At 35.9% G+C, this 22,691-nt stretch overlaps 1 protein-coding gene across 7 annotated transcripts in view; it reads left to right on the top strand.

Moving 5' to 3' along the window:
* Positions 1–22,691, top strand: part of SENP6 (SUMO specific peptidase 6) — a 125,744-nt gene that overhangs the window by 11,046 nt on the left and 92,007 nt on the right. For 6 of the 7 annotated variants that reach the window (XM_047732377.1, XM_047732380.1, XM_047732378.1 and 3 more), the window contains exons 2-3: positions 15,237–15,330; positions 17,324–17,384. The exons of the other annotated variant lie outside the window; for it this stretch is intronic. In XM_047732377.1, the coding sequence (XP_047588333.1) occupies positions 15,237–15,330; positions 17,324–17,384 (155 nt within the window). The remainder of the gene's footprint in view (positions 1–15,236; positions 15,331–17,323; positions 17,385–22,691) is intronic. 7 annotated transcript variants of the gene reach the window in all.

A 22,691-nucleotide genomic window follows, 5' to 3' on the forward strand; every position in this document is an offset into this window, starting at 1 on the left:
ACTGACTGAGCTACCCAGGCACCCCATGTACTTTTTTATTCTTTATGTATGTATCTCTAGATTCTGTGTGTGTAAATTATTTTGCATGTCTTAGAACATTTTATGAATCACATTCTGTATTTTTCTGCACCTTGCAGAAATTTTTCATTCTTACAGCATTGGTTGAGAGATTAATGTTATTAGAATTATTTTAGTACTTCTATTTTTTTTTTAAATTTATTTGACAGAGAGATCATAAGTAGGCAGAGAGGCAGGCAGAGAGAGGGGGGGAAGCAGGCTCCCCACTGAGCAGAGAGTCCGATGTGGGGCTCGATCCCAGGACCTTGAGATCATGACCTGAGCCGAAGGTAGAGGCTTTAACCCACTGAGCCACCCAGGTGCTCCTCTAGTACTTCCATATTCGTTGCCATTTAGGATTTCCTAATGTGAATATACTACAGTTTATACATCCCTGTTTGTGGAAATTTAGGTTGTATCCATCTTTTTACTATTACATTGCTATAATATATGTGTATACTGTCATGTGTTTCATATTGCTACTGTGAAATCTTTTAATAGTACTTTTACTTGTGTGTGTGTGTGTGTCTAGGGCAGAGGTCACCAAACTTTTACTGTAAAAGGCCAGATAGTAAATATTTTACACTTTGCAGTCTGAATTTACCATGTTGCAGTTACTCAGTGCTGTTATTTTAGCAAGAAGGCAGTCATAGATGAGACATAAGCAAATGAGTATGGCTCTGCCAGTAAAACTTGACAGACTGAAATTTGAATTTCATATAATTTTCATATGTTATGAAACATATGACTTTCCCCCCCAACCATTTAAAAATGTTAAAGCCATTCTTAGCTCATGGGCCTCATAAAAACAGACGAGAGGCCAGATTTGGCAGGGCCATACTTTGCTGACACATGATCTAGCATATCCCTTAGTGATGGAATTATTAGGTCATGTGCAATTTCAGCTTCATGTAGGTATTGTCAAAATGATCCCCAAATGTTTAGACTAACACTTCTTAAGTTTTCCAGTCTAGGGGTGCCTGGGTGGCTCAGTCAGTTAAGCATCTGCCTTTGGTTCAGGTCATGTTGGGCTCCCTGCTCAGCAGGGGTGGTCTTCTCCCTCTATGTCCCTGCTCAAGGGCAGTCTCTCTCTAATAAATAAAATCTTAAAACATAAAATGTTAATTAAAAAAAGAAGTTTTCCGGGGTGCCTGGGTGGATCAGTGGGTTAAGCATCTCCCTTTGGCTCAGGTCACGATCTTAGGGTCCTGGGATCAAGCTCCACATCAGGATCTCTGTTCAGCAGGGAGCCTGCTTCCCCCCCCCCCCCCCCCCCCCGCCTGCTGCTCTGCCTACCTCTGATCTCTCTTTCGCTGTCAAATAAATAAATAAAATCTTAAATAAGTTTTCTAGTTTATACACATCATCACCCACTTCATAGTGTTTGGTGTTTTACTTTTTGCTAATCTGATGGGATTATCAGATGGTGTTTTTAATTTATAATACTCTGGTTTATAGTGAGATTAAGTATCTTTATTGCTGCATTTTAAAAATCTATTAATTAATTGTTCATTCAGGATTCAAAAAATATTGAGTGCCAGGGGTGCCTGGGTGGTTCAGTCCTTAAGCCTTCGGCTCAGCTCAGGTCATGATCTGGGATCAAGCCCAGCAATCAAGCTCCCTGCTCAGTGGGGAGCCTGCTTTTCCCTCTCAGCTTTCTGCACTTGTGTTCCTTCTCTCACTCTCTCTCTCTCAAATAAATAAAATCTTTAAAAAATATATATTGAGTGCCCACCTAGAGTTAATCCCTATTCTGTGAGTTTGGGGCACATGAGTAAAGTAAACAAAATACCCCATAAGTTTGTTTTTGTGCTTGTAGGGTTATTTTGTGTTCTGTTCTTATTTGCTCGTTCATATCTTTTATGTATTTTGTTTTTCTTTTGGAGTATTGGGGTTCATTATATACTCTGGACAGTAAATTGGATTGGTTGAATTATATGAATTGAACATATATCTTATGAAATTATTTTTTAATGAATGAAATAATTTATGAACAGAATTTTTTAATGTACTGTAGTTATTTGTTGTTGTTTTTTCCCCAGTGGCTTGTGCTTCTTGTGATGTAAGACATCCTTTGGTCTTTTGGTCCTTTGTATTATAACTTTTTGTTTTAATAATTACTGTTCTTTAGTTTTTATGAGAGCAGGAGTGCCAGTCAGGTATACAGGTCAGGTTAACAGAATTAGGAAATCTGTTTGTATTATGTATGTTATGTTTTCTTTATATTAAGAGATATTTTAAAGACTTTATTAAATATTTGCAAGTGATATATTATAAAAGATTAATATCCAAAATATACAAAGAACTCCTATAACTCATTAGCAAAAACAATAATCCAATTAAATAATTAAACAATAATCCAATTAAAAGTAGACAAAAGGGGTATCTTGGTGGTGGTTCATTTGGTTAATCATCCAACCTTGATCTCAGCTCAGGTCTTAATCTCAGGGCTGTGAGTTCAGGCACCACTTTAAAAAAAAAAGAAAGAAAGAAAATGGAGAAAATACTTGAATAGACATTTTTCCAAAGAATACCTACAGATGGCCAACAGATACATGAAAAGGTGCTCAACTGTCACTCACCATTCCGTTCATCCTATCCACTCATCATTCAAAATATATCTGAAGGAAACAGTGTCAGGGGGGAGGTGGATAAAGATTAAATAGGTGATGGGTATTAGGAATGGACTTGTGATGAGTACTGGGTGTTATATGGAAGTGTGGAATCACTATATTTTACACATGAAACTAATGCTACACTGTATGTAAAAACTTTTTAAAAAACCACTATGTCAAAGAGATAACTGCACCCACATATTCATAGTAGCATAATTTATAATAGTCAAGACCTAGAAAAAGCCAAAGTGTCCATTGATAGATGAATGGATAAAGAAGTTGTAGTACATCTATATAATGGAATATTATTCATTCATAAAAAATAAGGAAATCTGAAATTTGTGACAACATATATGGACCTTGAGGGCATTATGCTAAATGAGATAAGTCAGAAAGATACTGTATGATCTCACTTATATGTGGAATCTAGAAAAAAGAGATCAGGTTTGTGATTATCTGAGGCAGGGAATGAGGTGAAGGGTAGGAGACTTGGAGAAGGTGGTCAGAAGGTACAAACTTCCTGTACTGGGGATTTAATGTACAAAATGATGACTATAGTTAATATTCCTGTGCGGCACTTTTAAAAGTTGTTGAGAGTAAATAATCACGGGAAAAATTTCCCATGAGTTTTCATGTGATGAGTTGTCATCACAAGGAAAAGAACTTTTGGCTTTGTGTCTATATGAGGTGATGGATGATAACTGAATTTACTGTGGTGGTAATTTCAAAATACATGTAAGTCAGGTCACTGTGCTGCACATCTTGAATTTATACAGTGGTATATGCTAATTATATCTCAGCAAAACTGCAAAAAAACAGACTTTTTTCCTAACCATGCAAAATATTTTTTTTTTTAACGCCTTTTTTAAAGGGCAGTTTCAGGTTCACAGGAAAGATGCCAGGAAGATACAAAGATTTTCCGTGTACCTTTTTCTTCCACACATGCATAGCCTCCACCTATATCAACATCTCCCAGGAGAGTGGTATATTTATTACAGTTGGTTAGCCTATATTGACATAGGGGCACCTGGCTGGCTCAGGTGGAAGAGTGTGTGACTCTTGATCTTGGGGTTGTGAGTTTGAGCCCCATGTTCAGTATAGAAATTACTTAAATCTACATTGACATATCATAATCACCCAAGGTCCATATTTACAATGTGATTCACTCTTTTTTTTTTTTTTTTTTAAAGATTTTTTATTTATTTATTTGACAGAGAGAAATCACAAGTAGGCAGAGAGGCAGGCAGAGAGAGAGGAGGAAGCACGCTCCCTGCTGAGCAGAAAGCCCGATGTGGGGCTTGAACCCAGGACCTGGGATCATGACCTGAGCCGAAGGCAGCGGTTTAACCCACTGAGCCACCCAGGCGCCCCACAATGTGATTCACTCTTGCTGTCTTAGACTCTATGGGTTTGGACAAATGTGTAATGACTTGTATCCATCATCAGCATACCATATGGAGTATTTTCAGTGCTGTAGAATTCTGTACTCCACCTGTTTTTCCTTCAAATCTGTCTCCCCCAACACATTTTTGGAAATTACTGATCTTTTTACTGTCCCTATAGTTTTGCCTTTTCCAGAATGTCATATAGTTGAAATCATATGGTATGTGGCTTTTTTTTTTTGAAGATTTTATTTTATTTATTTATTTGAAAGAGAAAATGAGAGAGAGAGAGTGGTCAGAGGGAGAAGCAGACTACTCCCTGAGCAGGTAGCCCAATGCAGGACTCCATCCTGGGATTCCAGGATCATGACGTGAGCCAAAGGCAGTTGAATAACTAACTGAGCCACCATAACTGGTGCCCCAGTATGTAGTTTTTTCACATTTGTTTCTTTCCATTAGTATTATGCATATAAGTTTCCTCCATGTCTTTCATGGGTTGATAGCTAATTCCTACTTAGGGAAATAATATTCCATTGTCTGGATGCACATAATTATTCACCTACTGAAGGACATCTTGGTTGCTTCCAAGTTTTGGCGGTTATGATAAAGCTGCTATAAACATTTGTGTGCAGATTTCATTATGGCTGTAAGTTTTTACTCCTTAAATACCAAGGAGTGCAATTGCTATATGGTAACAGTATATGTAGTTTTGCAAGAAACCACGAAACTACCATTTTGTATTCTCACCTGCAATGAGTGAGAATTCTTTTTTTTTTTTTTTAAGATTTTATTTATTTATTTGACAGAGAGAAATCACAAGTAGGCAGAGAGGCAGGCAGAGAGAGAGGAGGAAGCAGGCTCCCTGCTGAGCAGAAAGCCCGATGTGGGGCTTGAACCCAGGACCTGGGATCATGACCTGAGCCGAAGGCAGCGGCTTAACCCACTGAGCCACCCAGGCGCCCCATGAGTGAGAATTCTTATTGTTCCACATCCTCACCAGCAGCTGGTGGTGTCAGTGTTTTCAGAGTTTAGCTAGGTATGTAGTGGTATCTCATTGTTTTAATTTGCATATCCCTGATGACCTGTGATGTGGAGCATCTTTTCATATGCTTATTTGCCATCTTTATATCTTTGGTGAGGTGTCTGTTAAGATGTTTGGCCCCTTTTTAAAAAATTGAGGAATAGTTGACACAGAGTAGTGAATTAGTTTCAGCTGTACAACATAGTAATTTCACAAGTCTATACATTATGCTCACTACAAGTGTAGCTACTATTGGTCACCATACAATGCTATTATGATACTATTGACTATATTCTCTATTCTGTGCCTTTTATTTGAAAAGATTTTTTTTTACATATTAGGGTGTACGCATGCATGAGCAGGGAGGGGGTATGCCAGGGCAGAGGGAGAAAGTCTTCAGCAGACTCCACTGGATCTCAAGACTCTGAGATCAGGACCTGAGCCAAAACCAAGAGTCCAGACGCTTAACCACATGCTTCACCAGGCACCCCGTGCGGTCCCTTTTATCCATGTTATTCATTCTATAATAGGAAGCCTATATCTGCTACTCCCCTTCACCCATTTGCCTATTCTACAACCCTCCTCTCTTTTCCCATTTTGAAAACGAGTTTGTTTTCAAACTCAGTATTGTATTTCAGTATTACTGACTTTTTAAAAAAAAAGGACTTATTTATTTGAGAGAAAGAGAAAAAGAGCAAGAGCATGAGTGGGAGGGGGAAAGGCTCCCTGCTGAGAGGGAGCCAGCCCTATATGGGGCTCAATCCAGGGCCTCCAACCTGAGCCAAAGACAGGCACTTAACCAATTGAGCCACCCAGGCACCCCCTTATTATTGACTTTTAGGAGTTTTTTGTATATTTTGGATATAGTCCTTTATCAGATGTGTCTTCTGCAAATATTTTCTCCCAGTCTGTGGATTGTCTTTTAATTTTCTTGACATTATCTTTTTTAGAGCACAAGTTCTTTTTTTTTTTTTTTCTTTTTTAAGTTTAAGTGGTAGTGTGAGTCTACTTTATTTATTTATTTAAATTTTACTTAGTTACCATACAGTGCAGTATTGGTTTCTGGAGCAGAATTCAGTGATTCATCACTTAACTACAACACCCACAGTGCTCATCACAAGTGTCCTCCCTAATACCCTTCACTCACCTCCCTCCATAAACCCTCAGTTTGTTCTTGAAGAGTCTGTTATGGTTTATTTCCCTTTCTCCCTTCCCCCTCTTCCAGTGTGTTCATCTGATTTCTTTCTTAACTTCCACATATGAGTGAGATCATGGTATTTGTTTTTCTCTGACTGACTTATTTCTCTTAGCATAATGTACTCCAGCTCCATCCACATCATTGCAGATGGCAAAATTGCAATCTTTTTGATGGCTAAGTAATATTCCATTGTATATATACACCACATCTTTGTCCATTCATCAGTCAGTGGACATACGGGCTCTCTCCATAGTTTGGGTATTGTTGATAATGCTGCTATAAAGATCAGGGTGTGTGTACCCCTTTGAATTTGTGTTTTGTATCCTTAGGGTAAACACCTAGTGCAATTGCTGAGTAGTAGGATGGTTCTATTTTTTACTGCGTGAGAAACCTCTATACTGTTCTTGAGTGGCTGCATCAGTTTACAGTTCCCACCAATAGTGTAAGAGTTTTCCCCCAGAAGTTCTTAATTTTAATGAAGTCTAATTCATTAATTCTTTCCTGGAGTGTCCGTTGGGTGTTGTGTCTAAAAACCATTGTCATACCCAAGGTAATCTAGGTGTTCTCCTGTATTATCATGTAGGAGTTTTATAGTTTCGTTTGCATTTTACAGTTAGGTGTATGATCAATTTTGAATTTTTTTTTTTTTTTAAGGATGTAAGGTCTATGTCTAGAGTCTTTTTTTTTTTTTTTGCATGTGGATTTCCAGTTGTTCCAGCACCATTTTTTTTAAAGACTAATTTTTGTTCCATTTTATTGCCTTTGCTCCTTTGTCAAAGGTAAGTTCTTTTATGTTCATGTTGTTCTATTTTGGGCTCTCTGCTTTTTCCCACTGATTCGTTTGTTCTTTTGCCAACAACATATTGATTTGATTATTGCAGTTTTATAGTAAGATGCAAAGTTGGGTAGTGTCAGTCATCCAGATTTGTTCTTCATAAATACTGTGTTGCCTATTCTGGGCCTTTGGCCTCTGTACATAAACTTTAGAATCTGTTTCTTACTATCCACAAAATAACTTGCTGAGGTTTTGATTGTGGTTGCATTGAATCTATAAATAAAGTTGGGAAGAATTGGTAACTTGACAATATTGAATTGTGCTATCCATGATATTATTTCATTTTATTTTTACTTATTAGAGTTTTGTAGTTTCCCTTATATAGATCTTGTACGTATTTTGTTAGCTTTATAGCTAAGTATTTATGTTTCGGGGCATGCTAATGTAAGTGGCATTGTGTTTTTAATTTCAAATCCTGCTTTTTCATTATTGGTGTATTGGAAAGCAGATGAACTTTTGTATAAACCTTGTATCCTGCAGTCTTAACTATAATTGCTTATTAGTTGCAGAAGGGTTTTTTGACCTACTGTTTTGGATTTTCTATGTAAGTGATTATATCATCTGTGAGTAAAGAGAGTTTTACTTTTTCCTTCCCAGTCTATATCCCTCCTATTTCTTTTTCTTGTTTTATTGAATTAGCTAGAATTCCTAGTGCAGTGTTGAAAAAGAAAGAGTGTCATTTTCCCCTGGTACCTGATCTTAGTGGAAGAGCTTCAATTTCTCACCATTATATATAATGTTAGCTGTAGATTTTTGTAGATATTCTTTATTAAGTTTAGGGAATTCCCAGGTATTCCTAATTTACTGAGGTTTTTTGTTTTGTTTTGTTTTGTTTTGTTTAGATCATGAATAGGAGTGGAATTTTATTAAGTGATTTTTCTGGGATGCCTGAGTGGCTTGGTTGAGCAATTGCCTTCAGCTCAAGTCATGATCCTGGACTCCCAGGATTGATTCCCGCATCAGGCTCACCTTCCCCCTCACATTCTCGCTCTCTCTCTCAAATAAATAAATAAAATCTTATTTTTTAAAAAAAGTGCTTTTTCTGCCTCCATTGATGTAATTGTATGACTTTTCTTTTTTAGCCTATATATGGACTTAATGGATTCCATTAATTGATTTTTGAATATTTAGTCAGCCTTGCAAAGCCGGGACAAATCCCATTTGGTTATCGGGTATAATTCTTATTAAACATTGTTGGATTCAGTTTGTTAATATTTTGCATCTGTGTTCATGAGAGATATTGTTTGCAGTTTTCTTATAATGTCTCTGTCTGGTTTGATAGAGTAATGCTGGTCTCATAGAATGCTTCTATCTTTTGAAAGAGTTAGAGAATTGATACAGTTTCTTCCATAAGTGTTTGATAGAATTCAACAATGAATCCATCTGGGCTTGGTGCTTTGTGTTCTGGAAAGTAATTTTCTAAGATATTATTTGTTTGTCAGAGAGAGAGAGAGAGAGAGCGCACACACAAGCAAGGGGAACAGCAGGGAGTGGGAGAAACAGGCTCCCCACTGAGCAAGGAGCCCTAATTGGGGCTCCATCCCAGGACTCTGGGATCATGATCTGAGCTGAAGGCAGATGCTTAACCATCTGAGCCATGCAGGTGCCCCTGTTCCTATAAATTCATCAAAGTGTTTTATGGCCCAGAATGTAGTCTTTGTGATTGTTCCATGTGAGCTTGAGAAAAAATGTGGTTTTTCTGTTGTTGGATGAAGTGATCTGTTGATGTCCATAATCTGCAGTTGATTGATAGCATTACTGGGGTCACGTGTGTTCTCAACTGATTCTCTGCCACCTGGAACAGTACATTTCCAATACAGGAATGTTACGGTCTCCAGCTGTGATAATGGATTCATCTATTTCTCTTACAGTTTTTTAGTTTTTGCCTCACATAGTTTAACAGTGTTGTTAAGTATATACCTGTTAGGGATTGTTATGTCTTCTTTAAGAATTGACTGTTACTGGGGTGCCTGGGTGGCTCAGTGGGTTGGGCCTCTGCCTTCAGCTCGGGTCATGATCTCAGGGTCCTGGGATTGAGCCCCGCATCGGGCTCTCTGCTCGGCGGTGAGCCTGCTTCCCCCTCTCTGCCTGCCTCTCTGCCTACTTGTGATCTCTCTCTCTCTCTCTCTCTCTGTGTCAAATAAAAAAATTAAAAAAAAAAAAAAGAATTGACTGTTACTATAATGTAGTGCCCATTATCTCTAATAACTTCCCTTGCTTTGACATCTGCTTTGTCTGAAAATACAGTTACTCCTGCTTTCTTTTGATTATTGTTTGTGTGGTATATTTTTCTCCATCTCTTTACTTTTAATCTATATTTTGTCTATTTAGTGTCTGTTTAAAATGTGTTTCTTGTAGGCGGCTTATGGTTGAGTCTTGTTTGATCCACGGAGAACCTCCGTCTTTTGATTGGTGCATCTAAACCATTGATATTCAGAATGATTATTGATAGAGTTGGATTAATGTCTACAGTATTTTAGTGTTTCTATTTGTTGTGAAGTGTTTTTGTTTTGTGAATTATATTTATAATTTTCAAATGTTAACTGTTGCTTTTGGAATAAACTCTACTTGATTATAATACATTACTCTACATATTACTGGATTTGATTTGCTGATATTTAATTAGGGTTTTATATCTGTCTCTATGAGAGAGTGGTAATTTTCCTTCCTTGAATGTCGTAGTCGTGTTTGGAATTAGGTATTCTCACTTTGCAAAATGAACTGTAGAATGTTTCTTTTTTTTTATTTTTTAAATATTCTGGGAAAATAAATTTGTTGCTATTTCTTAGAAGATCGAAAGAAATTACTAGAGGTTGTATGGTTGGCTCAGTTGTTACAGCATGTGATTTTTTTTTTTTAAAGATTATATATATTTATTTGACAGACACAGCGAGAGAGGGAACATAAGAAGGGGGTGTGGGAGGAGAAGTAGGCTTCCTGCTGAGTAGGGAGCCTGATGTGGGACTCAGTCCCAGGCACCCCAGAGCACATGATTCTTGATCTTAGGGTCATGAGTTTAAGTCCCATGTTGGGAGTAGAGTATACTTAAAAACAACAGCAGTAACAGCAGACAACTAAATTATTTCCCGTAAAATCAAAATAACCTTTTTTTTTTTTTTTTTTTTTTTTTTTTAAGGAAATAGCTATAGAGAGGCCTTTTGGGTCTGAATATTTCTTTATGTAAAGATTTGTAATAATTCAGTTTCTTTTATTGATGCAGCAGTGTTCAGATCTCGTTGTTGCAGTTTGGTAATACTTGTGTACTTGTAGGTATTTAGGTTTGCTTTCTCTAGTCAGCTAATAAGTCAGTTCCTCCCCATCCACCATTTTAATCTTTCATCAATTTAGTTGTATCTCTCATTTACCATTATGTCCTTTCTGGGTTTTTTTTTTTTGTTCTTAAGCATTTCTCCTTTCTCTCCCCTCCCTCTATTACTGTCATATTAGTGAAGGGTATGGAAAAAATGCATTTATTTAATTTGTGATGCTTAACTAGGATCCGTCTTCAACCTTTTATCTCTCCTTCCACTCAATTTCGTAAGTGGAATACAGTGGACATAATTTTCTACTCTCATTATTTCTAATGAACATAGCAGGATATTGAAATATGGTAATACTCTCAAAGACTTTTGAGGATTCAGGTTTTTGTTTCTACTCCCAAGTTGCCCTAAACTCATGTTTTTAAAATTTGTTTGTGTTTTGTAATTTATTTTTTTTATTGACAATAATCGCTTTCATGAGGTTATTCTTTCATTTATTCATTTGTAGGTTCTAATCTGCTGTCAGTTAGGAAATCATATGACTAGATTTATTTGAATTGTGTGTATAGGGTCCTAGTTCCTTCAGTGTGTAAATAATGAACATTTCTTGACTTTTTGCTACCTAGTGACTTTTTTGATTAACTTGCCTGACTCATTTGTTGGGTACTAGTTGCTGGTTTATGAGTCTTTATTAGGCTAGTAATTTTTATAGTTCATTACCTTTTCTGTCTTGGTAACATAACTTTTCACCTAACCATATTTTTTTTATTTTTAAAAAAGATATTACCTATTTATTTGAGAGAGGGAGCATGTACACAAGCGGCGGGGGGTGGGAGGTAAAGGCAGGGGGGGGGGGAAGCACACTCCTGCTGAACAGGGAGCCTGACCTGGTCCTCTATCCCAGACCCCCAAGATGAGCCAAAGCAGACACTTAACTGAGTCACACGGGTGCCCCCTAGCCATCTTTTTTAAAACCGGGTTCATTTTACGTTTGATTTTTTTTTTTTTTTTTAAGTCCTTTTGGGAAATAATTTTAAATTCATAGAGAAGTTTCAAAGATGTTATACAGAGTTTCTGTATCCCATTTATGCATCTTTCCGTGGTGTTGACACCTTACATGACCATTGTATGTTTGTCAAAAACTTGGAAATTAATGTGAGTATAATACCATTACCTAAAACAGACTTTATTTGGATTTCCCTAGTTGTTTCACTGATGTCCTTTTTTTTTTTTAAGATTTTATTTATTTAGACAGAGAGATCACAAGTAGGCAGAGAGGCAGGCAGAGGGGTGGGGGAAGCAGGCTCCCTGCTGAGCAGAGCATCCAATGCGGGGCTTCATGCCAGGACCCTGAGACCATGACCTGAGCTGAAGGCAGAGGCTTAACCCACTGAGCCACCCAGGCACCCCACTGATGTCCTTTTTTTAATTCCAGGAGCCAATCCAGGATATCACACTACATTTGGTTGTTACATCTCCTTAGTCTTCTCTGATGTGTACAGTTTCTTAATCTTGTTTTTCATAACCTTGATGGTTTTAAAAGCATACAAGTCAAGTATTTTGTAGACTGTTTTTTAGTTTATCTGATGTTTTCTTGTGATTAAACAGGCATTATGAGTTTTGGGGGAAGAAGAGCCACAGGACTGAAATGGCATTTTCATCACATATTAAACAGTATATCCTATGAATAAGACATCACTTTTGATGTTAACCTTAATCATGGCCGAGGTAATGATTGTCAGATTTTTTTCACTGTCAGTTTACTTTTTTCTCCTTTCTGTAGTTAGTTCTTGGAAGTGAGTTAGTAAGTCCAGTATATACTGAAGGGGAAGGGAATTAAGTTTCATATCTTGCGGGAAAGAGTTTGTGCATATATCATTTGGAATTCTTTTTTAAGGAAGATAGGTCTTGGGGCACTGGGTGGCTTAATTGGTTAAGTGTCTGCCTTTGGCTCAGGTTATCATCTTGGGGTCCTGGGATCAAGGCCCACATTGGGCTACCTGCTTGGTGGGGAGTCTGCTTCTCCTCGCTCTCTCTCAAATAAATTAAAAAAAAAAAAAAAACTTAAAAAAAAAAAGGAAGATAGGTCTTTTATCCCGATTTATTTATTTATTCAATCATTTATGTCAGTATGGATTTGTGAATATTTGTTTTATTTTGGGGGTTATAATCCAGGACTGTTGTTTATTTTTGCTAAAATTGTTTCAGGTTTGTTCACCTGTTTGTTGGGAGGTTCAGTTTGGCTCCTGAAACCTTTTGACATTACCCCATCTTAAAACAACAACAACTCCTTATTTTCTGGCATACAGAATACTCTGGACTGATCTTGTATTTTCTCTGCTCCATCCCTACAGTCAGTTATTTCTTCTAGGAGGCCAGACTCCTTTTATTAGAGAATGGTATTTAGAAATCAAGATCAGGTTAAGTGTGCTTGTTGCCTCTGGGGTGTCACTGTTCTCAGAGGGCAAAGCCTTAGTTTTGTAGACTCCTAACCCATGGTACAAGACATACCTGTATGTGTTCCTTTTATCTATGTGTATGTATATTAAAGAAATATGAGTTCATACTGATAACTCTTACTCTAGTATCATTAGAATGAATAGAGTTCATTGTAGTTTTCTTTGTTGCTTATTTGTAACCTTTTTCTCTGACAGGGAGAAACCTTGCTTCTATTACGTACTCTTTATTATTTGTCCAATTCCAGTATGCATGTAAGGAAGTTTCAGATTTGCTCATGTGATTTGTTCCTTCCTATTTCATTATATTTTTGGTTGTAAACTCATATTCTTTGAAACTTTTTGAGGCTTATATTGAAATTTTATAATTTTGGGTGGGATTTACATTTGATTCTGTTCATCATGGAGAGGCTATTTTTTTTTTTGCCTTTTAAAAATAGCTTTTTATTGTGGTAAAATATACGTAACATAAAATTTATAATTTTAACCATTCTTAAGTGTACAATTTTAAGATTGTCATTAAGTATTTCAGTAATGTACAACCATCACCACTACCCATTTCCAGAACTTTTGCATCAACCCAAACAAAAACTGTGTACCAGTTAAGAAATAACTCTCCATTTTCCTCTTTCTCCAGCCTCTGTTACCTTCTGTTCTGCTTTCTGTCTCTGAATTTTCCCATCCTAGATACCTCATTTAAATGGAGTCATGTTGTATTTGTTATGTCTAGTATTTAACTCATTGTAATATTTTCAGAGTTCATCCATGTTGTAGCATGTATCAGAATTTCATTCCTTTATGGCTGAATAATGTTCCTGTGTGTGTGTGTGCATATGTACATGCATACAGTACATTTTATTTATTAATTTGTTTTTTGATGGATATTGGGTTGTTTTTACCTTTGGCTATTTTTAATGTTACTATGAGCGTTGGTGTACAAGCATCAGAGTCCATGCTCTCAGTTATTTTGGGTATGCATCTAGAAGTGGGACTTCTGGATCATAGGGTAAATTCTGTGTTTAATTTTTTGAGGAATTGCCATACTTTCCATGTTAGCTGCACCAATTTACATTCCCGCCAGCAATGCATAGAAGTTCCAGTTTCTCCACATCCTTACCAGTATTTTATGTTTTAAAAAATTAATGGCCATTCAGCCTGGGTGGTTCAGTGGGTTAAGCCTCTGCCTTCAGCTCAGGTCATGATCTCAGGACTCCTGGGATCGAGCCCCACGTCGGGTTCTCTGCTCAGCAGGGAGCCTGCTCTACCCCACCCCCCACTGCTCTCTGGCTGCATCTCTGCCTCCTTGTGTGCTCTCTCTCTCTCTCTCTCTGTCAAATAAGTAAATAAATAAATAAATATTTTAAAAAAATAATGGCTTTTCTAATGGGTGTGAAGTAGTAACTCATTTTAGTTTTAATTTGCATTTCCCTTACATTTAGTGATAATCAGAATCTTGTGAGACTCTTAATTATAGGCTTTTCTGGCCTACATAGGTACGGTTATGAAAATTGTGGTCCCAAACCTGAGTAATTTTGAGCTTATGGTTAGGAATTATTTAACCATGGGGTAAATATACTTTGTCTTCAATTCAACCCCAAAACCCAGGGCATAGACAAGACGTCATTATTATTTCCTCTATTTTCCAGTTTCTTTTTTAACCCCTTGCTCACCTAGTTGGAAGGTTGCCCTACAGGTCTTCTGGTCTTCAGTCTGACCTCTCATCTTGCTGTCTTCCCAAATCTGATCTTAAAGCCCAAGGCCTGGAACATCAGGGTTTTTGGTTTTTGTCGTATGACTCCAAGACAAATGCCAGCTTCAGAACTTCATTTATCTCTCTGAGTACACAACTTCTAGTCGTTTATGGCTTCAGGGGGATTCAGCCATACACTTAAGAATTTTTTAAAACTCATGAGCATGTTTGGTGTTCTGATCTAGAGAGTGCCTGGCCATCAAGTTCACCATATTGTCAATGCAGAAAACCTAGTTTTTCTTCTGTTAAAAAGCTGAGGTGATTGACTGAAGTAAAGAAAAAGCTAGTAGTCTGGATATATATCTCATAAATAGAGCAGGCTAACTAATGGGCACCAATTTCTAGGATCAGTAATCAAATATGGAGATACTGGGTTGATTTTTATGTATTTCATACATAATCATGTGCTTTACCCATTTTTATTGTATCTTACTAATTTGGGCTTCTTGGTAACACACTCATGCATATGGACAACTGTTAAATTAGCAAAAACATTTTAATGTATTCTTTTTCACTTCAGAGGAAATAAGATGTTTATAAGAAATAGTAAAATAGCAAGACAAGAGAAAATTTAGAATAACCAAAGAGCTTGGGAAATGCTTAATTTTATTTTATATTGAATAGCTCTATGGAATACTTATCTGAGTTTGTTTTTGTTTCAGCTTTGGCTAGATCAGAATCTAAGAGAGATGGAGGTTTTAAAAATAATTGGAGCTTTGATCATGGAGACGAAAGTGAAGGCGATACAGATAAAGAGTAAGAACTTTTTTTTTCCCCCCTCAGATATTTTATAAGAATTTCATTAAAAAATGATTTATATTCCATGGAAGTATTTCTAAGAGTATGGTATTTTTTACTTTAAAAAAATGTCTATTATAGTAGCCTCAAGGGAAGAAAATGCCAGGTTTTTTTTATTAAATAATCGTGCTGTTATGTTTCTCCGTATTTTGAAATGTGTAAATATGTGCATGTGTGTGATACATACAAGCTTACAATTAAAAGTTGACCATTGAGATTTTCAATTAAAGAAATTGGGCTTTTTTGTTTTTAAAGAACATTCTCTTCAGGCAGTGATTTGAAAAGTTACCATTTATCATGAATAAGTGAACTCAGATGAAAGCTCCTGAATTCTGTGTGAAAGTTTATATCCTATAGTATCTTTCTTCATAGTTGTCCCTTAGATCACATTACCACCAGAGAAAGCAGAAAAAATATAAATATTAAACACAGATGTTGATCCAGACAGAAATTATTCATTACATTTTGTTAGTGTGCTTGAAATGTCTGCTTTGTAAAATTTAAATGATAGTTTTAATAGAACCTTTTGCATATCATGAAATTTGTATTGCAAAATCACCATTGCTATTATTAGGTGCCTTGATTTATTGATCTGGTTTTCCACTGGCTAGCACTAGTTCAGAGATACACAAGTATATGTTCATTTGTGTGTGTGTGTACATACACACACTTTTATATACACACACATATACATACACATACACGTTATATATAAATCCATAAGGTTATACCAAAACTATAAGTATTTTTTAAAAAATTGTACACAAGAAGTTATTCAGAGTATATTGGCTGAATACTGTGGGAGCTTCACTTCTGTCTGGGGAAAAGCTCCATTCATAATTACCACTTTTATGTGCCTTCATCTATGAGATACTGAATTGAAGTGAACTTTTAAGGGGAGCTTTGAACTGGTATGTTTCTCAGCTAAAATTGGTATTTTATGGTTGTCTTTCTCTTGTTTTTTTATTTCTATTTTTAACTAAGATAAATTTTTAGTATTTATATAGTTTGAAAAAATTGGAATTAAATCTAAAATTGAGTAGAAAGCATGTCACCTTTTAAACATTTTTGTAAAATGTTTGGAAGAAAATTTTTAGTATGAAAAAAGTTAGGATGTATAAACTATATGTATAAACTATAATGGAACAAACATTTTATATTTTTATTTTAAATATTTTTATTTTAATAGGATTTTACCAAAAATAGCTCTGCAGAGTTGTCTTTAGAAGAAGGTATTTTGATTTTCTTTTTAGATTTGTCATGATTATGTGAAAATTTTTATATTTTAAAGTGTTACCTGTTCTGTATATTTCATTTATGAATTACACTCTTTGGCTCATCATTATAAGAGGCTCCTTAGGAGCTTCAGCTTTTTTAATATCTTGAGATTAACATGAGCTATTAATAGATATATCATTCTGGTCTTTTAGAGTCTTAGACCAATCATTCCAAAGCGTTGATATTTTTAAGAGTTGTAGCGGTAACACACTTTTTTTTTATTTTAAACATCATCTAAGGTTTCTTACCATTTTTTTTTTATCTGTTTTGTTTCTCTGTTCTTTCCCCCTAATTTTAAATCTAAGACAGAAAGGAAAAATGAGTAATTATATATGAAATCTACATTTAAGGAAATAAAAATTGCATGTTTGTTTATAGAAAGGGTCAGCAAACAATAGGCACATGGACCCAATCTGGGCCACCATTGGATTTTGTTAAGAGTTTTATTGGAATATAGCCACACATATGATCCATGGCTGCTTTTCTACTAAAATAGCAAAGTAGTTGGTATAGAGACTGAATAGCCTAGAAAGCCCAATTTACTCTCTGGCCCTTTATAGAAAAAGTTTGCTGATCCCTGAATTAGGTAGGCAAAGAGTAAAACTTCTGAATTTAATGTATGGGTTGTAATTGTCACTTAAGGTTTTTTTTCCCCCCCTTATTTTCTGTGTAGTGAGGCAAATCTACTCAGTGTAGATGAAGATGAGGATTCTGAGACCTCAAAAGGAAAAAAGGCAAGTGTGCTTTTCTGACTTTTTTTGGTTAATATTTTAGGTTATATACTAAAAACTAATACTTCAAAAGAAGACTTTTACATATATATTTATGTTTTTATTTATTTGACAGAGACAGACCGAGAGAGACAGATCACAAGTAGGCAGAGAGGCAGGCAGAGAGGGAGGGGAAAAGCAGGCTACCCGCCAAGCAGGGAGCCCAATGCGGGGCTCGATCCTAGGACCCTTGAGATCGTGACCCAATCTGAAGGCAGAGGCTCAACCCACTGAGCCACCCAGGCGCCCCTTTTTAAATTTTTCTATTGAAATTCCCAACCACCCACTTTCCCACCCAAGGCTAGTGGTGTTCCCAGTGTCTTGTTTATTCCATCAGATTTTATGCATTACAAAGAAAGTATATTTTTCTTGCCCTACCCTCTTACATTAACATAATTAATAGCGTATGGTACATGATTTTTAATCTTTTTAAAATTAATGTATCTTAGAGACCACCCATAAGCATCCATTTAAACACCCTTGTTATTTTTCATGGGTGTATAGTTTTCCATTGTATGATGTACTGTTCTTGTCCAATACAACAGTACTGAAGGATATTTATGGTGTTGTCCACCTTTTCTTCTCACCCTAAAATAAGTTGAATAAAGTCTCCTTCTATATGGGTTAACTTGCATATATACAAACATATCTGTAAGCTCTCCTGGCAGAAGAGCTGCTGTATCAGGACAGGTACATTTCTATTTTGTTATACCTGATTTACGCTTTTACCAGCAAATCTGAGTATGCCTGTTTCCGCATATGTTTGTCACAGTGTTATCAACCTTTTGATATTTGTTGGCAAAAATAGTATCTTGGTATAGTCTTAATTTGCATTTCTTTTGTTATGAATAAGTTGACTGTTTTCATATGTGTAGTCTATTTCCTTTTTGATGATTACTGGTTAATATCCTTTGCCTATGTTTCTATTTAGTCTTTTTTTTTTTTAAGATTTTATTTCTTCATTTGACAGAGAGAGACACCGCAAGAGAGGGAAGACAAGCAGGGGAAGTGGAAGAGGGAGAAGCAGTCTTCTTGCCGAGCAGGGAGCCCAATGTAGGGAGCCCGATATAGAGGTCGATCCTATGACATGAGCTGAAGGCAGACACTTAACAACTGAGCCACCCAGGTGCCCCTCTATTTAGTCTTTAGAATATTACCGAGTCAGAGGAATTATTTTTATATTGAGCCTAGGCACACATTTTCTCACATTTTTGACAGCTCTGAAATCTGTCTAGATGCATCTTATAATAATGGCATGATGTGGTTTAATTAGAAAATTTTTCTTGGGACACCTGGGTGGCTCAGTTGGTTAAGCATCTGTCTTCAGCTCCAGTCATGATCCCAGACTCTTGGGATTAGTCCCACATGGGGATCCCTGCTCGGTAAGGAGCCTGCTTCTCCCTCTGCCTGCCGTTCCCACTCCCGCCCCGCCGCTTGTACTCTTGTGCTCTCGCTTGCTCGCTCTCTGGTAAATAAATAAAATTTAAAAAAAAAAAATTTTTTCTTGCACGTTAGTATTTACAATGATATGTATCTTACAGTGGTTCCTTAGGTTTGATGAAATACGGTGTTTGGGAGAAATTGGCCCCTTGCTGTGATACTATCAGCTAATATTTTAAACCAGTTTTTTTATTTTATTTTTTTACTAATCTTTTGTCTTTGATTTTGGTGATTATTACCTTTGAGAAAATGTATTTTCTTATGTTGTCGAACTATATATATATTTTTTTCCTTTTATGGCTTCTGGGTTAGAGTCTTTGTTCCTGATGATGTTAACTTAGTTACTTACTTGCTTTGTCCTACTAGATAAATAGTTTCACAATACCAATACAAATATAATTGCTAATAAAATGATTTAAAAATTTTTTCCTTCTTTTGCTTGTTGGTGTTTGGTGGCACCACCAGGTATATCCTACTAGGAATGTGTATTTAAATTACTGTTTTTTTTTTGTTTTGTTTTTTGTTTTTTTTTAAGTGAACTTTTTTTTTTTTATTTATTTATTTATTTTAAGTAATCTCTACTCCCAACCTGGAGCTTGAATTCATAACCTTGAGTTTATCTCCTCTGAGCCAGCCAGGCACCTCTAAATTATTGTTTTTAAATCAATTGAAATGATTTAATTTGTTTTATAATTATGCAAAAAATATTTACATGATTCCAAAGTCATATCTATGAAAGTTTTATTCAGAGAAGTCTAGGTTTTGTTTGATTCCTTCTATCCTTTTCTCTTTTACCAAAAAAATTACATTGTGTATAGCCCTTAATTGTTCTTTCCTTTCATTTTTAATGGAATATACAACCCTTCTCAGAGAAACCATCCACACTGTTTGCTACCTTGATTGTTTTACCTAACAGTATGGTCTGTGGACCACTCCACTAACAAACTATTTAGAAATCTTTATTATCTCTTTTATTGTTAAATAGTACTCCAGTGAATGGATGAATAGTAGATAATTACTTGGTTCCCTAGAGATGAGCAGAGGTCTTTCCTAGTCTTTTGCTGTTGTAAGCAGAGCTTAAATAAAGCCTCATGCTTATGTTTTCTCGTACCTTTATGGTATATTTGTGGAATAGATTCCTAGAATTGCAGTTGCCATTTCAGAGGATAAATTTACATGTAATTTTGCTAGTTAGTGCTAAATGCCTCATTCATAGGAATTAACATTTGCCATCCCCACTGATAATAAATGAGAGTTCCTATGTCTTTGTAATCTTGGGAAGCATGTGGTCAGACTTGAATTTTTACCAATCTGGGATAGCACCCTCTTCGCATATTTCCTATACTTACAGTTGAATAATAGTGGGACTTCTAAATTTCTTCTCCCCCCCCATCTTTGTGGGTTTTTTTTCTTCCACAACATCTCTATTTTGTCACTTAAGGGAAATTACAGAATTTAAAGTTTTTCTCTTACAGGCACCTGGGTGGCTCCGTGGGTTAAAACCTCTGCCTTCGGCTCAGGTCATGATCTCAGGGTCCTGGGATTGAGCCCCGAGTCGGGCTCTCTGCTTGGTGGGGAACCTGCTTCCTCCTCTCTCACTGCCTGCCTCTCTGTTTACTTGTGATCTCTGTCTGTCAAATAAATAAATAAATAAATAAAATCTTTAAAAAAAAATAAAGTTTTTCTCTTAGTACTCTAAAATTTTTATTAAGTTACATTGAAAAACTATAAGGTTTTTCATATTGCAGTTTTCTTTAGCTTTTATTTTAACGTCTTGATTGCTTAGATTGTTGTTGCTTAGGTGTTCTTCAGTCAGATAGAAATACATTGTACTTTGCAGGGAAAAATAAAAGGTGTTTTTAATTACTAACTTCTGTGACATTGGTTTTCAATTTACATTTTTTTTTTCTTGAAGATGCCCTTAATTCCAAAAACTGCCTTATACATTTTTAAGGATGTAAGTGTTGATATTTTAAAATAAAACTTAAATGATATTTATGTGTATCTAGTGATCTCTTAAATAATTCTGATTTGCGGCTCAGCATCATCTATTTTAAAAATACATGTACCATCTCCTCTTTGACAGTTGGAAATTTTATACTGTGCCTTTTTCTCCTTAAATTCATATTTTTTTCAATTTCATATATATATATTTGTATATGTATTTTAACTTCATGTCTTTTTATGCAATTGAAAATCTTTTACTTAATCACACTAATAGATACACATGTATTGAAATTTAACATTAAATAACTATCACTACAAGGTTCTTAAGTATCTTTTTTACTGGATTGAGTTATCCTTATAATTATTATTAAAGACTTAATCTAAAAATATGTTATAGTTATTTGTGATTATTAAATTTATTATGTAAAATTATATTAGAAATGTATTTCTTAAAATGGGTGGTGCTGTTTTCTTTCTTTATTCATTTGGTTCATATATCCATGAACAAGTATTATCTATTGCTAGAATAAGACTTTCAGTAGCAATTTTCTTTCCTTTTTTTTTTTTTTTTAAAGATTTATTTAAGAGAGAGCCCACGTGTGTGAATGAGTATGGGGGGTAGCGAAGGGAAAGGGAGAGTCTCAAGCCGACTCCACGCAGAGCCCAGGGCTTGATCTCACAAACCTGAGATCACAGCCTAAGCCAAAACCAAGAGTCAGAAGCTTAGCCAACTGTGCCATTCAGGCACTTTGCAATTTTCTTCTTAAACTTTTTAAACCAAATGCTGAGAAATTTGGTCATATAATAAATAGATAAGGATAGAGTTTTTCTGTAACATTATCCTTCAGTTCTTTCCTTTTGAATTAAATGCCAAAAATCACGTAGCAACATAATATTTAAAAGGTAAAAATAATTTGTGGTCCAGTCATTAGAGTCATTGCTCTTCTGAATTTGGGGAAGTATATTAAAAAGGTTTTATCACACTTGACAAGTGACCAATAATTATACTTGCTACTTTTAGATTCCCTTTTTTTTTTTTTAACTAGATGCTGTGAGAAATAATTTAAAAAACTGAAATCTTGTTAACTGTAGGATGCCTCTGCCAATATGATATTTTTTTGTGAACTATTTTGTAATTTTTGTTTTGTGTATTTTTTAAAATGTTGGAACTACATATTTTGTTCATTTACTCTATGGAATATATATATATATATGTATATATACATACATATAAAACTTATTTGACAAGGCCAGTCCATGTAGTCCTGCCAATCAGTTAAATTAAGTATACTATTTATCTATAAATCTTTGTTTTCATTTTTCACTGCAAGTATACATGTTAATTTGTATCTTCGTGACAAGCATTTCATTTCACTTCAGAATTCTAAGGTAGAAAAATACAACCTTGGTTTTGACCTGAGTTTGTTCCTTGGTTGTAATAAGCCACAGCAGATTTCAATCTTGTTTTAAAAACTTAGGGTTTCTGGAGGCGCCTGGGTGGCTCAGTGGGTTAAAGCCTCTGCCTTCAGCTCAGGTCATGATCCCAGGATCCTGGGATCGAGCCCTGCATCGGGCTCTCTGCTCGGCAGGGAGCCTGCTTCCCCCTCTCTCTCTGCCTGCCTCTCTGCCTACTTGAGATCTCTGTCTGTCAAATAAGTAAATAAAATCTTTAAAAACAAAAACAAAAGCAAAAAGAACTTAGGCTTTCGAGATGCCTGGGTGGCTCAGTCGGTTAAGCTGCTGCCTTCAGCGCAGGCCATGATCCCAGGGTTCTGGGATCGAGTTCGGCATCGGGCTCCTTGCTCCACAGGGAACCTGCTTCTTTCTCCCTACCTCTGCCTGCCTCTCTGCCTGCCTGTGCTCGCTCTCTCTCTCTCTCTCTCT

This window comes from Lutra lutra, chromosome 6, assembly GCF_902655055.1.
Source record: "Lutra lutra chromosome 6, mLutLut1.2, whole genome shotgun sequence".
Taxonomy (NCBI): domain Eukaryota; kingdom Metazoa; phylum Chordata; class Mammalia; order Carnivora; family Mustelidae; genus Lutra; species Lutra lutra.